We start from the raw sequence: 15875 nt of genomic DNA on the forward strand, positions 1-15875 counted from the left end.
TAAGAAGTTTATTCACTATTTTAAACTTGATATCTTAATTATGATATATGAAAACAGGTCACATCTCTGTTTCCTCCTGGCCCTGTTAAACATGGCCATGTGGTTTAAAACAGAAAAGCTTATGCTGTAGATGTTTTTAATCTGCAAATGAAATAAGAATTTTTTCATTTTTATAGAAGCAATGAAATAACTATTTATTAAAAATAGTATAAAGGTAGTATTACCAAACACTAGATTTAAAATGACACTTATAAGCATTTACTATAAAACAAAAAATGATAAATTTTACCTCATCAAAAGTAAAATTTCATCAAATTAAAACTTCTGTTCTTAAGATACCTTTAGGAAAATTAAAAGAGAACCACAGACTAGGAAAACTTATTGAGAACATGTACATATATCTGACACAGTACTACATTGAGAATATGTAAATAACACTTAGAAGTTAACAACAGAAAGACAAGCCAACTTAAAAATTAGCAAAATATTTGAAAAGATGCTTTAAAAAAGAAGATATACAAATACCAGTAGTCATATGAAAAGATTCTTACCATTATTCATCAGGTATTTTGAAGTTAATGCATGTAGCAGTAGTTTCTTGCTTTTTATTCTGTGTAGTATTCCACTGCATCATTATATTGCAGTCTATTTATTCTCCTATCGATAGATATTTGAGTTACTTCCAGATTTGAGCTATTCTGAATAAAGTTGCCATGAACATTTCCGTTCATGGTTTTTAGGTGAATAGGTATGCTTATCTGCCTTGGGTTCAGACCTAGGAGTGAAATTGATGGAGACATAGTGTAGGGGTTTGTTTAGCTTTAGAGATACTACTGAACAGTTGTGTGCCTATTTATGCTGTCTCCAGTAATGTCTAAGATTTCCCATTTGCTCCACATCCTTGTCAAAACTTGATATTGTTTGTTTTTTTAAATTTTCTGGGAATTCTGAAGTGATATCTCATTGTGGTTTTAATTTGCATTTTACCATAACAACAGATTGTATTGAGCGTTTCTTCATATGCTTATTGGGCATTGGAAACCTATGCAGATTAAAGTCCAAATAAGAATATCACATACTCCTTAGAATGGCTACAATTAAAAAGACAAGTGTTAATGAGGATGTGGAACAATGGAAACTTTGATACACTGCTTCTGAGAGAGTAATATGCTACAACTACTTTGGAGAACTATTTGGCATTTTCTTATAAACTTAAACATATAACTAGCGTATGATCCAACAAGTTCCATTCATAGTTATTTACCTAAGAGAAATGGGCCGGGCATGGTGGCTCACGCCTGTAATCCCAACACTTTGGGAGGCTGAGGCGGGCGGATCCCTTGAGGTCAGGAGTTCAAGACCAGCCTGGCCAACATGGTGAAACCCCCCCCCCCACTAAAAATACAAAAATTAGCTGGGCATGGTGGCGGGCACCTGTAATCCCAGCTACAGCGGAGGCCAAGGCAGGATCGCTTGAACCCTGAAGGGGGAGGTTGCAGTGAGCCAAGATGGCGCCCCTGCCCTCCGGCCTGGGCCATGGAACCAGACTCCATCTCAAAAACAAAAACAAAAAGAGGCCAGGCACTGTGACTCACGCCTGTAATCCCAACACTTTGAGAGGTCGAAGCAGGCAGATCACCTGAGGTCAGGAGTTTGAGACCAGCCTGGCCAACTTGGCGAAACCCCATCTCTACTGAACAACAACAAAAAAAATTAGCCAGGCATGATGGCGGGCGCCTGTAGTCCCAGCAGCTTGGGAGCCTAAGGCAGGAGAATTTCATGAACGTGGGAGGCGGAGGTTGCAGCAGTGAGCCAAGATCGCGCCATTGCACTCCAGCCTGGGTGACAGAGCGAGACTCCGAAAGCACATGTCCACACAAAGACTTCTACACAAATGCTCAAAGCAGTTTTATTCATAGTAGCAAAAAAAAATCCGGTAATAACCCGGATACCCATTAATAGTTACACAGATAAATTTTGGTATATAATAATAGAACACTGCTCAGCAATAAAAAGAAATGAACTGATATATTCAACAACATGAATTAATTTCAGAAACATGTTGAGCAAAGCAAGCCATCTACAAAAGAGGATATACTGTACGACCCCATATATATGAAGTTTAAAAACAGGCAAAACTAATCTAGGATGACAGAAGCAAAAAACTGGTTGTCTCTGCTGGGGCTGGTGGTGGAAGTGGGGTGTGGTTGTTGACTGGAAAAGAGTGATAAAAATATTTTATATCTTGTTTTCAGTGTTGGTTACATAAGAGTGTTTTATTGCCAACTCACGGAGCAGAACACTTTAAGATCTGTGCATTTTCTTTTACATAAATGATTCTTCAATGTAAGAAAGTAGAAATAATTGAACTTTATAAAAAAAAAATTTGAATAAATGAATATTTAAGGATAACTTTTTACCCTTCTTTATTTTCCTGACATTATTAGCCACTGTTTCTGCTAACTGATCTCTGCTGTGTTAATTAGAATATTACATTAACTCTTATCACTTTGCGTCTTGGCTTTTTCAACCTGGAAATAAAGCAGTCCTTGTTCTAAAACACATCTTCAGTACTTTAAACCAACATGGTACCAAAAGCTTGACATCAACTGAAAGCCCCACGTAATGTGAGGTAATAGAAATAGTTGAGTCTGCATTTCTAGTTTCCAGATCAGTCAGAAGGCTATGCCACCTTTCTCTGGGTTGTGACATCTGCTTTCTCCCTGTGGTCAGAGAAGCAAGGTTTCTTTTTGCCAAAAATATGGAAACCTGTACAACTTAATATTTTTCCTGAGTGGAAGGAATTAACCTTCCACTTCTCTCTTGAGAGTCAATTTTTTAAAATGTCAATTTCCTAGCAAAGAGAAGGCTTAGCATCTACTCTGCAGTGCTTTCTCTAGAATGAAATGTGTAAAAACAATACAGTTTTAAAATATAATAGTAGATATTTTCTTGGTGGCTATTATAGAACATCTTATGAAGTATAAACTTGATTTTCTTCCAAAGCACCAAAGTTAAAGTGTACCTGTATATACCCACAGTAAATAATAGCAGTAAGAAAGTCAAATTTACAGAACAATGATGAGTCATAATTTGGAAACAATATTGCTCACTATACTTAGAATGCATTTTGTAAAACGTTTTCTCTGCCACTATGTTACCATTAATTAACTGGTTGCTAATTATCTAGGCTATTGAGAAGGCAGTGGCATGGATAATAAATTACAGGCCCCTTATGGGCAGAGACCATATCTTATATTTTATTTGTATTCTGTGGTGCCAAATAAACAGATTTAGATAAGAAATAGACATGTACAGTGTACTTAACAAAATTCCTGAATCACTCATATTCTAGAATTGTTATGTATGTGTGTGTATGTGTGTGTGTGTATATATATATGATTTTGTCTAGCATCTGGAACATCAGAATGCGTAAGACAAAGCTTTGAAGGTATGCTGCTTGGAGTGATCAAGCAGGAGCCACAGAGCTGCCCAGCTTTCCAAAATGTCTTCCTGTTTCCCACTTCATTGTAGAGACTGAGAACCACACCTCTTCAACAAACCAGTAGCCACAGCTGAACTGTGTGATTCACCCTCTCCGTGGCTGAGCATGCTAACCGATCTGTGCTTTTTAAGCTTTCTCCGAGGCTTCAGGCTACACGGAGGAATAGAAGCTCTTCCAACTTAACGAATTCTAAGACTTGGAGACTTTGTTATGCCTTTTCGTGACCTTGCAGTCAGTTTAGGCAATGATTACAAAAGCAATTTGGAAAGTTAAAAGTGAACTCTGTGTAAATTCCTTACTAAGTAAATGAAAGACACATTATCTGCCCACAGATCATTGAAGGTTGTTTTCCATTCTAGGATATTTATTGGCATATTGATAGTCGCAAAGAGTAGTTCGTAATCTTCTGTGAGTCACAAATCCCTATGAGAATCTGAATACTTTTCTTCTTCCCTTTTTTCCTTCATTTCTTCCTTCTTTACTTCCTACTTTCCTTCCTCCCCCCTCCCTCTCCCCCTTTCCTCAAACATATTTGCTTGACTACTGTGTGCCAGACATTGTTCTAGAGGGTCTATGCTTTGCAGTTTTTCACTTCCCAAAATGTCTGTTTGCATATATACATGACATTTTGCATAGAGTTTTAGGGATTTTATTGAACCCCTAAAGCTCTCTAGGGTCAAGAAACTAGTATTTAAAGTAACTATATGGCTAAAAATACTTGACATTCTTACTAGGCAAAAACTTAGTATTTGTAGGAATAACAGAATACATTTGTCTTCGGGATCTGCCCAGCAAGACAAAATCCTCAAAGTAGACGCATTCAAATCATGAACAGTATGGAATGGGAGCTGAGGAGTCTGACATTTCACACTCAGTCAGAATTGCTAACCTATACAGTCTTGAGGCTCTTCTACTGTATGTGAGAGGAGTGGTTGGGTGCATTAGAAACTTTCAAGGACTCCTTTTAAGCCTGCACTTAATGAGAGAGGAAGAAGAGCCCCCAAAATTTAAAAATTATAATGTGGTCACTGAATCTTACTTTGTGTCTCTAAGTCTCCTTTGCCATTCTGACTGAAAAATTGATCTATTTATTATGCACCATTGCTTAGAGAGCTAATGTGTTAATATATGATGAAGGGTTATACATCTACTGTGACTTGAGTGATGAAACTTGTCACTCTGACCTTTAATCCAGAATGACTTTTTTGTTCTCTGTCAGTACTCCACTTAGGCTGAAAGGAAGAGATCTAAACTCTAAAGAAGACTGTTCTTCTAAAGAACTGGTGTTCTGCCAGTTAAAGAAGGCTCTGAAAAATCTCAAGTAAAGCAGAATTTCACTCTTGAGCCTTGTGGTATCTCTGGATTTTGTATTTCTGTTTTTCTGTGTGTTGAGTTGTAACACCAGATAGTTCCTTGAAACACACACATAAGCAGATACACAATGTGGGTAAACAACCCTTCTCTTCACCCTGATCACCCAATTAACACAGTTTCTACTTTTCCGTCATAGCTGCTAGGACGGAGAGAGCCTTCATGTGAATATATACATCTCTTATGTAACTTAACAATCTGACATGCTGAGGTGAGGAAAAACTCATGTGGCAAAGTGAGATATGGTGATTTACAGCTGCTACGTGAGAGTAAAATTAAAGCAAAGTCACTTGTTTTATCCTGAACAATACAGACTATGAAGGTTCTCGGCTTGACCAAGAAAACATAGTAATGCTATTCAGATTCATACACTGCATCTGTGGCTTGGACATGCAGTGTATTTTATATTTTGTGTTTAAGAGAGCCCAGTTTAGCATGGTGGAAGCCTAAATCTTGGGAGAGAAAAGCTGGGTTCCAAAACATTTTCTTAAATGCTTAATAAGGAAAGCATCTTTTAGTTTCCCTACCCTTTATCTATAGTAAATGGTCATTATGGCTATATAATGTATATTCTTTTAGATTCTGTGTTTTATATTACTAATTTTGTCCAAAATCATTTAGCAAATAGTTTCAAATAATCAAGTTCTGGAATCAAAGTAAATTTACTGCTTAACCCACAGAAGGAAAAATTATGGGTTTTGAAGAAGGAAAACAATTTTGGACAAGAACTTGTATTAGAATCACCTTATATATACCTTTAGAGCTCTTGTTTCATAGTAGAACCAAGACACAATGGAACTGTTTCAACATAAAGGGTTTTTGGAAAGAGTCTTTTGGAAAGTAGTATCTCCTATGTCTATATTCACAGATTAAGGTAAAATGAAAAGTACAGAAACTCTGACTTTTCTTTAATCAGGAAGTAGCACTAGGCTTCTTTGGCTAGACTACTGCTATGTCAAATTGTAGAAATATTTCCGTGATCATGTGTTTTATAGTTAGGCTATTTTCAGCAGAGCTATTCCTATCATTGTGAAACACTCAATTAAATCATCTGATTCAAATATGAAGAAGACTATTCTTCATTGGAACAAATTTTTGACCTGTAGAAATACTCTGTTTTAAAAATAAGCTTAAGCATAAATAGATATGTTTAAATATAACTTTCTCAAAAACTGCAATTATAGGAGACTGGACTCATTTCTATACGTTGAGATTCACGTACTGTAATAGATTGTCAATGTGTTGCTGGAATAATTGACATGCATATAAATCTTACATTTTTCAGATCATTTAGGTACTTATATATGTAAGCTTGAGACTACCATTATCAAACACGACTGGAATATGAATATCTTAGATTTTCTGGTAGACCAAAGTACTATTATTATTTGTCCTTTTTCCATAATGAAGAGAAATGCATGTGATTTTGCAGAATTGTTGCATTCTTTGAGCTCTTAGTTGCTAGTGCCTAACAAGTAGTCAATTAGGAAGAATGGTATATGATAGGGTTGTAATAATAAATACACATTAAATGAGTACATTAGTGCCTACATAGTGCTGAATCAATTGAAATATATAGTCTTTGGGAGCTCATAGCCTAATGACAGAATCCCATCAACATTACTTAAGCATAAAAAGGTAAAGCATTTGAAGCAAAATAAACTCTCAGTGAAGGTTGAAGGAGAACAAAAGGGGTGATGTGAGGAGACTGTCCATGCTGAAATCTTTAATAGAAGGTGTGATCAATTGATAGAGAATTCTAGCATATCTAGTCCACATGTTTAATTATTCCAGGAAGTGATAATTATCGATATCAACAATTATAAGGATTATTGATGGTAGAAGAGCTTGAAGTCTTAGATTTCAGTTCAACTCGGCACGTATTTGTTGAATGTCATATTTGTTGTGGCACATGCTGGTTGCTGTACTGGGTGTATTAACAGAATCCTCCCCTCCAGGAGCTTATAGTCTAGTGGAGGGAACAGATTTATAAATGCTTAATTTATTACCTTTTTTAGTACAAGGATGTACAAAAAAAACTACAGGAGCAAAGAAAAAGTTGGGACTGTTTATCCCTAGAGGAGTGAGAAAGCCTGGGTCTTCAAGGATGAGTAGAGAGAAGGAAAGGATGTATTAGGGACTCCCTACATGATATTTGTGGCCAAGGAGATTTTGAAATTTATCAGCAAGATTATGAACAAATGAAAATATAAATTTAAGTGGCCAATAAAGCAGAATAAGTTGTGTCTATTTATATTTGTTACAAACTATGGACTTCTCGGCTTCCTAACTTTTAAAAGTTTATTTACTCTGTTATATCTCTTAGATTAAAGGAACAAATAAAACTAGGAAATTAGTATATGATGAAAAAGATCCCATATGACCTCTGGTAAACCTGAGGGTAGTAGATGACCTCAAGGTTCCCAGTTTAGGAAGATAATTACCTCTGTGAAGATTAGGAAGATTGAATGATATGAATCCATTATGAATTAAAACTTTCTAAAAGATTAAATCCATCTTTTACTGGGAAAGTAATAAATTCTCATTTATAGTTGGAGAGTACATATTAATTTAATCCAAATTAGTATAAAGCTTTAATTAAGAGAGTTTTGTTTGCTTTTAATGGCATTAACTTTCTAATAACATTAATTTATTTAGAAAGGGGAGGGTTGTTACTACTGTTTCCCCCAAAATGTTCATGAGTATTAGTCACCCATAAAATAGAAACTGCTTCTCATCTGCTTTGAACCTTTCATTCTTCCCGGGTCATGGGATCACTGATTTGTGAGGTGCAGTAAAACCATGTCATATGAAAAGAAGCAGACCAAGGGCCAAAGATAACAGTGCTATGTATACTCTCAGTGGCCAGTGAAGATTTTATTTTACAAGACTGTGTCCGTGTTTGGTCAGTAAAGCTAAGGCGGAAGGTGAATGGAAGAACATTACTTTAAAGGCATTAGAGAACATGCTGGAGGAAAGCATTTTGAGTGCAAACATTCCAAATGGGGAAGAAGTACAGAATCCGCATAGAGCCGGCCAAACGCAGCCTGTGTTTCCCATCTATGGATGCCAGCACACAGGCAGCGTCATTGCTGCTCGACTGTTTACTGCTGTGAAAACATTGCCACTACCAGAAAGCTTAATTCCCTTCCTCTTTCTTTTCTCTCTTTTCTCCCCTCCCTCCCTCCCTTCCTCACTGATCTCCCCTTCCCTTCATTCCATCCTTCTTTTTTTCCTTTAGAGAGTCCACATGAACTTTGGTTTAAAAAGACTAATTCCAGTCTTTTATAACCAAGCCTAGAACTCAATCCGATATGTAAAAACAAATTTGAATGCTTCATCTATTTCATTTGAAAGGCTAGGAGAAGGGCATATTTTAGGGGAAACAGATTAAACCAAGAAAAATGACTTTGGCTAGCTTGTTTAGCCTTGTTAGACCACAGATTCCTCATTCGTGAAATAGATTATTGAACTGCATGCTTCTTACCTGACTTCTGGCTCTAAAATTTCATGGTTCTATTTTTCTGGTTTTTTTAAATATCTTGAGATCTTTCAAATGCCTAGTAACTGTGTGTGCATGTGTACTACCATATGCTAGTAACTAGTCATCATCAGGATGGCCAAATTTATTAAAGCTTGATCTAGATAAATGGTACAGTAAATCAAGAAATACTATATTTGAATGAAGTCTCAGAAACAAGTGTTTACACAAATATATGATTAGATGTTCTCCATCCTTACATTGAAAATACTATTCTACTCTTTTGAGAAAGCCTTCATGAAAGGAATGGAGTTTGAAGGAATTTTTGAATTTTTGGCTTATCCTTAGATGCCCAGAAGAGGTTTGTGTAATTTAACACTCCCTTGTTTCCATGGCTTTCCAAGTCAAAAGAAGGAACTTAAATGCTTTCCTTGCTGGATAGTAAGAAAAACATATTTCCCTATCCTTTTGAGAGGAATTAGTGAAATTATATTAGAAAGAGCATTACCAAATCAGATGTCCTGCCTATTTAAATTTTACCCATGTAATTATGTGTTTATCGTCCACTTCCTAATTGAATGGATATATATCTTCTTTTAAAATTTTACACAAACATTATCACATGTCTTCATTAGACAATTATAAGCTGTCATTCATGATTTGGAGTTGTATGGTATTTGGGTAAAATATAAAACAAATTATAAATATCTTAAAAGAACAGATCGAACAGAAATATTTATTAGGAACATAAACAAGATGAGGCAAATCCCCAAAGAACCTGCAAAATGAACTAATGCACCATGCTAATAAGAATCAAAGGGTTACAAGTGAAAAATGTGCATTTGAGTGACACTGATACCACCTTTAATGGCCTCTTAACTAGCCTTTTAAAACTTGACCAGCTTTTGATTTTTCCACTGAAGAAATTTAAAAGAGAAAATACCACTATTGAATATAGTCAGCTTGCCCTCTGCCTTGTCTTTGTGGACCTACAAAATCCAGACATGAAGTCTGGTACGGAAATTCTGACCTCCTTGATCTTTCTGACAGAGTTAAAAGGAAAGTCAAAGACCGGTGTTTTATTACGTAAAGGCAGTATTGCATTGCCTGTGGCCTCAAACATCACTCTTTTTTCAATTGAGAATTTCCAAAGAACGGCATAAACCAGGATAGTGCAGTTATAGGCAAAATTTCACAACGGTGTGTGGTAAATCCTGATTAAATATGGAGACGAGCTCTTAGAGTGAGGCAGTCACATTCTAAGTATCATTAGAATATTTAGAGTAAATTTCAACATGTTCTTCCTACTCTTTATTTCGCTTTAGGGTTTCTTACCTCCAGGAGAGATGTAGAAATAGTTGAGTTGAGCTTCATGCACCAAAGTACCCTTAAACTTGACCTCCGTGTCGGCAGACAGGTGGCTGGGAAGCGGCTGGTATGCAGGCGTACCAGGCTGAACAAAGGCTCGAAGCATTGTGAATTTCCAGATATATATCAATTGGTTGATTTTTAAAGCTAAATAATTATCCAGCTCATGATCTCTTGTAATTTTTTAAAACCCAGAAGCCATTCCTGCAGTAACATTTGAGTGCCACAAAAGTTTACACGGCCATATCATATCGCTGCAAGTTTAGGTTACAGTAAAATTACTTTTAAGTTTTAGAATTCTAAACAAAACAAAACAAAACACCTTCTTGCTTGATTCTTTTCAACCTTGTATTTTCTGTCTTCCCTGCTCTGCTCCCTGCCTATGTAGGGATGGGCCTCTCACCCAGTGGCTTTACGGGAAAACTTGGATTGAAATGTGAACTTCATGGTTTCTGTCAGCCTGTCAGCTCATCACCTCCCTAAGGCATGATGATCTCTGGCTTTTATGTATCTCCACGGACTGCTTTGATAGACCCTCTTGTGTGGAAGAGTGATAGGTTTGTCCAGGGGTTGGTAGACCTTAGGGCTGAGAGGCAGGAAACTTCAGTTGGAATGCGTACTTTAATAGAATTCACAGCCTCTTTCCCAGGGGAATGCAGCTCAAGTTGCAAAACTATTTTAGGGAGAAGAAAGTTAGGCCCAGTTCTGCATTTTATCTTGGTGCCACTTTTTGGGAGCCAGAACTCTTGGTTAATGTTTCTTTTTCCTCCTTGGCTATTTAAATTTTCTGTCCAGACTAAACTGGGATCAAAAGAGTTATCTCGAAATGATCTCATTTTAATTTTTAAAGCCGTATTGCTTTGGAGATAAATGATTGGGTCCTGAAGAAGTCTTCACAGTGTCTTCAATGATTACTGCAAACTCAGTCTTTCCTTCATTTTGCTTTGACATCTGAGAGATGTTCCATGGCATTTTCCCTCCCTAAGTCTGCATTTCACTTATCTCGTGGTGATGACAATGTCAGACTGTCTTTCTATTTGTATCAACAGTTTTCTTGGTATCCCACCCTTACGAAAGCCTAATTCCTTATGTCAAATGCCACAAATGTATAACATCAAACAAAAGATACCCAAAATATTCCTATTACTAGAGCCTACTCATGAGACAACAATGGCCGGTTTTTCCTCTGCCATTGGGCCTCGTGTTTCTGAGTTATGCTCTATTTTTCTCCCTTACTGCCACCTTTCTCCTTTGATAGTTTTGGAAAAGTCAGTCTTCAAGGAAAGAAAACTTACACTGTAACCAAAAAAATAGACCAGGCTTCTAGTTTTGTAACTAAGGTTAAAGTCACCAAGACACACAAACATATTCAGATCTATTAAGTGGTTGAACATCAGTGATGCAGTCTGCTTTGACTTCAAGAACGTGAGGGTAGGCAGGTTAGTGTAGGAATCTGTGTAGGGAATCAGAGCAGGGAATTACTGTTGATGGACTGGAAGCAACCTTGAATATGAAGTTTCAAGATACACATTCAATGATCTTGAGATGAAAGAATTTTGTTTTGATGTAAAAACTCTCATAGCCCATGGGCTTCAGAACTCAGATGTTCTTTAAAAAAAAAAAAAAAGTCAGTGTACTAAGGAGGAAAATGTTTATGTATTTTCATCTAAGAGAGTAAAATGGTCCTGTTCAAGGAAAAGCTGGAATCTTTTCCCCTACTTCCCCCTACTTCACATGCAGGTACGTAAGATAAGATAAAAGATTTCTGGTACACCAATAATTGCAAAACAAAGTTTAAAGCCCTATTGCCACCTTTTGGCAAGTTAGTAATTCAGATTCATAGGTTCCTCTTTAAGATACCTGCTTAAAATAGCACTATAAAGACCTTTCTTGTACCTTTGGATATCTGAATCATTACTGACAGGAAGCAGAAATTCCATGCCCAGACATTGGTCAGGTAAGAGGAGAAAAAAGATGTAGTTAGAATATCACAGCTGTTTTAACAGCAAAATACTATTAATATTTAATTACGTGTTTGGAAAGTTTGAATTTAAAGCCTTTTTTCCCTTTTAAAAACATGTTTTGTTGGTTTTCATTGCCCTATCATAATATTGTTGCTATTTTCACTGAAGATTTTTAAAATGTGTATGTAGTTAATACATTACTTAGATGATTAATGCCATCAGATGCTCAACTAGATATTTATAAACGTCTTTTGGAGCTGTTTCAGCCTTTACTATAAAAATGATATAGATAAGCACATACTAAAGTATACAACTTATTTGAACATTATTAAATGAATCAATAGCAGGCATATTATGTCACAGTTCCTTTCATTACTAAGTGATGAAATCACAGTCATATCTAATCTTTCAGCAGTTGTAAATTTTCTGTACCATTTTGAAGCCAGAGATTTATTATTAAATTTTATTTTTTCCAGTGGCCTATCCCTAACTTACAGCTTACAAAGGCAGTTTTTCAGTTAACACGTTCCTGAGAGAAGGAGAAGGGGAGGGAGGCTTCCAGGCATAATTTGACTATCAGGTTTCTGAATATTTAAAAGTAAAGATGAGATGTGTTTATGAATGTGCAAATGGAGTGTAGAAACAATGATATCTCGAAGCCAGGAAGTTTAGAAATTGTGATTTCATTTTCAGTCTGTATTCATTTGCTTAAGAAGATTTTACCAAATGCCTATTGTGTTCAGGTGCTGTATTTTTAAGGAGAACACAGTTTATTGAATATGTGTGGGTATGTATCTTTTCACAAAACCACCACAGATTTCTCTGTGGACTTAAATTTCGATGCTTTTATTTTGAGACAGAGTTTCGCTCTTTTCGCCCAGGCTGGAGTCCAATGGCACGATCTTGGCTCACTGCAACCTCCACCTCCCAGGTTCAAGCGATTCTTCTGCCTCTGCATCCCGCGTAGCTGGATTATGGGCACCTGCCACCACGCCTGGCTACTTTTTTTTATATTTTAGTAGAGATGGAGTTTCACCATGTTGGCCAGGCTGGTCTTGAACTCCTGATCTCAGGTGATCCCAAAGTACTGGGATTACATGTGTGAGCCACTGTGCCTGGCTTGACGCTGCATTTTTAAGCTTTAACCCCAATGATTGTTTTTATTTATTCAATAATTATTGAATAAATCAATTCAATACATAGATTATTATGTATTTAAGATGGAAAGGAGATTTTTTTCTATTTTGTAGTTTTGAAGACGCTCATAATTTGTTTGATGTGCTTTTTGCAGTGTCCATCTATGGAATTTGGTTTTATGATAAGGAAGAATGCCAAAGAATTGCAGAGCTTATGAAAAGTAAGTACTAAAAGGCTAAATATTTTTCAGGACCTGGTACTTTTGTTTGTATTTCTAAGTGTATGTAACTATACTATACTCTTAACAGAATATATCTCCCACAGCAGCCCTTTTCACAGTGGTTAGGCAGACATTTAGTATTTATTAATAAATGAAAAATAGACATAAACAACTTGCCACATTTTCACTAGGTCATATTTATCATCTAGAATGATTCATTTTTTCCCGTGTGTGAAATATATATGAATTGTTCCAGATGGCAGTTTTCTTTAATATTTTCATTTGTAAATTAGCAATTTTTTGCTTTGAAAAGTTATCAATATGCCTGTCAGTAAAAAGAACATTCAGAGCCATCCTAAATGCCTGCTCCAGATTCTGTAAAATCTTTCATTTCCTTCCTCCCGCAAGTGCTTTCCTTTAACTGTGTACACGTGTTCGTGGGAGCTCAGAAGTTCCTCCCATGTCTCACACACTGAGTTAAGGTAGTCTTTATTTTCAGTTTCCTTAGAAATTGCTGAGTTACTGTTAGCTTCGTGACCAGCCGACCGTCTCTCTCTTCCTTGTTACTGGTCTCTTTCTTTTAATCTCGTGATACCTTGTGATTTGTCCCATTCTGCATTCCGGGCAGCTCTAAAATTGCTGTCTGACTCCCCGCCTTGGCTCCCTGATTGCATTGGAAGAGGAGGGCTTGCCCTCTGCCCTGCAGTTGGTTGACTGATCCATTTCAGAGCCCAGGGCTGCTCAGTGTGAGGCAGTTATTTCCCTGCCATTTATGGGGATGGGTAAGAGCCTCCGAGTGAGATGAGTTTCCTGTACATGCTGTGTCACAGCCTGGGACTGGACTCAGCCAAGCACATAGGATGGCTGCTGCCACATGACACTGTAGCTCTGTGTGCAAAAGAATCAGTCCCCACTTTTAAATCCTGGGGCAATGAAATGACTAGAAAGTGACCTCACAGAAATGAAAAACAGGGAGCACCTTTTAAGAAATGAGATCGATTCCTGAAAGGCTAGCTAGAGATAGCTAACTTTAGGTAACTAGCTCAAGGTGCAGATGGTGATTAAGTGTATTCAAACTGGTATTTACCACTGTAACAACTAGTTCTAGAACATTCGTGTTACTGTAAATTGTGCAGTGGATAGTAATAGTAGGATTTCATACAGATTAAAAAGTACCCTGTCGCTCAGCCAAGAGGCCACGTTAAAATTGTCAGCATTCTGCAGTAATTACCTAACAACTCGGGCAGGAAATTGATTATTTACTAGCAATAAGCAGCTGATTGGTGTGGATTCAGACTCCCTCCCTAGTTAGAATTATGTCTCTCAGTAAGTACTCAGATCTGTGTTACCATAAACTTCATGGCAATAATAAGAATGTGAGCTGAAAGTCACAGCACATGACGGGAAAGTACATTTTCCTCGGCATCACCTAGCAGCATGTAGGAGCAATCTGGTCTCTTCTGCATTGTTTTCCAGGCAACGGAAGAACTCCTCATTGCTGTAAATGGTTTTTAAAATGGCCCTTCTTCTCCGAGTTAGAATGGAATCTTTACCATGATTTGAAACTGCCAGAGAGCTACAGGATTTGAGTTGCCAGAATTAACCTTGCCTTGTCTTCAAGGCAGTCTGTAAAGTCAGGAGTACTTTCCTCAGTATTTCAGAACTCTAAATTGGGTTTCCTTAGCTACTAATGAGAGCATCCTTTAGAATGCACTATGTGAGGAGTTGGCAAACTCTTCTCAAAGGGACCAGAGAGTGAGTATTTTAGGCTTTGCAGTCCATAGGATTTCTGTTCCAACTATAGAATTCTGCCCTTGTAATGCGAAAGCAGCCATGAACAACACGTAAACAAAGGAGCATGGCTGTGTTGAGCTTGACTGTGTTTGTGACTTTCTTTACAAAAACAGGTGGTGGGCTGGACTTGGCCTGCAGGTTTGCTTACCCCTACCCTAGGTTCATCTATGTAGTCAGTGAATTCAGGACCTCAACTCTCATTTTTCTCCTTTAAATTCCTAAGCAGCCTTATTTCTAATATGGTTGTAACAGGATGAAAACAACTAGGTGAGAACTGGGATGGTTTTAAACACTGTTTGTGTTGAATTGGTTTTTCGTGTTTGGACTTTCCCCTCTGTTTTTCTAGTCTAACTCAGTATGAACAGTTGAAAGCCCATCAGGGAACTGGAGCAGGAATTTCCCCGATGATCCTCAATTCAGGAGAGGGCAAAGAAGTAGATATTTTACGAATGCTTCTCAAGGCCAAAGATGAATACACAAAGGTGAGTGTTTGCCCTTCCTTGTGATACATACACACTTCAATTCTGCAGTGGGAATATTCTTGTTTAGAAACACTAGGTGCTGTGGGTGCTGTTCCTTCCACCAAACAAAATTATATTACAAATAAAAAATCTTTATTTGCCTTTAGTAAGCTAAAGGAAACTGTTTGCCTTTAGGTGGATTAAAAAATAGCCTGAGAAATCAGTAGCCTTCATATATACAAACAGAAGACTTACTACAGGACCCCAATTTACAGTAGCAACAAATGAACATAAAATTGTTTGCAATAAAATTCACAAGAAATGGACAAAACCTATATAAAGAAAATGTTTAAAAACTCCTGAAAGGCATAAAAATAGACTTGAACAAATGGAAATATACATCCTATTGTTGGATAAGAAGGTTCAACATAAAGCTCTTAGAAAAAAATCTCTAAATTTAAGGTGATCGCTAAATAAATACCACTGGTTTCTTTTCACCCCCCCTCCCCACTTCTCCCTTACTCTCTGATCCAGACAAGTTGAGTGTAAGGCTCATGGGAAGAAATATGCAAGA

At 37.0% G+C, this 15875-nt stretch overlaps 2 protein-coding genes across 19 annotated transcripts in view; one reads left to right on the forward strand and one right to left on the reverse strand.

The window, feature by feature from the left end:
• CACNA1C (calcium voltage-gated channel subunit alpha1 C) overlaps positions 1–10111 on the reverse strand; it is an 800874-nt gene extending 790763 nt beyond the window's left edge. For all 18 annotated transcript variants that reach the window (XM_017863189.1, XM_017863204.1, XM_017863129.1 and 15 more), the window contains exon 1: positions 9693–10111. In XM_017863189.1, coding sequence (XP_017718678.1) covers positions 9693–9831 — 139 coding nt within the window. In that variant the 5' untranslated portion in view covers positions 9832–10111. The remainder of the gene's footprint in view (positions 1–9692) is intronic.
• DCP1B (decapping mRNA 1B) overlaps positions 1–15875 on the forward strand; it is a 58596-nt gene that overhangs the window by 24380 nt on the left and 18341 nt on the right. Inside the window, exons 4-5 of the mRNA XM_017863223.1 lie at positions 12981–13050; positions 15187–15322. Of these exons, the coding sequence (XP_017718712.1) occupies positions 12981–13050; positions 15187–15322 (206 nt within the window). The remainder of the gene's footprint in view (positions 1–12980; positions 13051–15186; positions 15323–15875) is intronic.

The sequence above is a fragment of the Rhinopithecus bieti genome, unplaced genomic scaffold (assembly GCF_001698545.2).
Source record: "Rhinopithecus bieti isolate Rb0 unplaced genomic scaffold, ASM169854v2 scaffold_2654, whole genome shotgun sequence".
NCBI classification, from domain to species: Eukaryota; Metazoa; Chordata; class Mammalia; order Primates; family Cercopithecidae; genus Rhinopithecus; species Rhinopithecus bieti.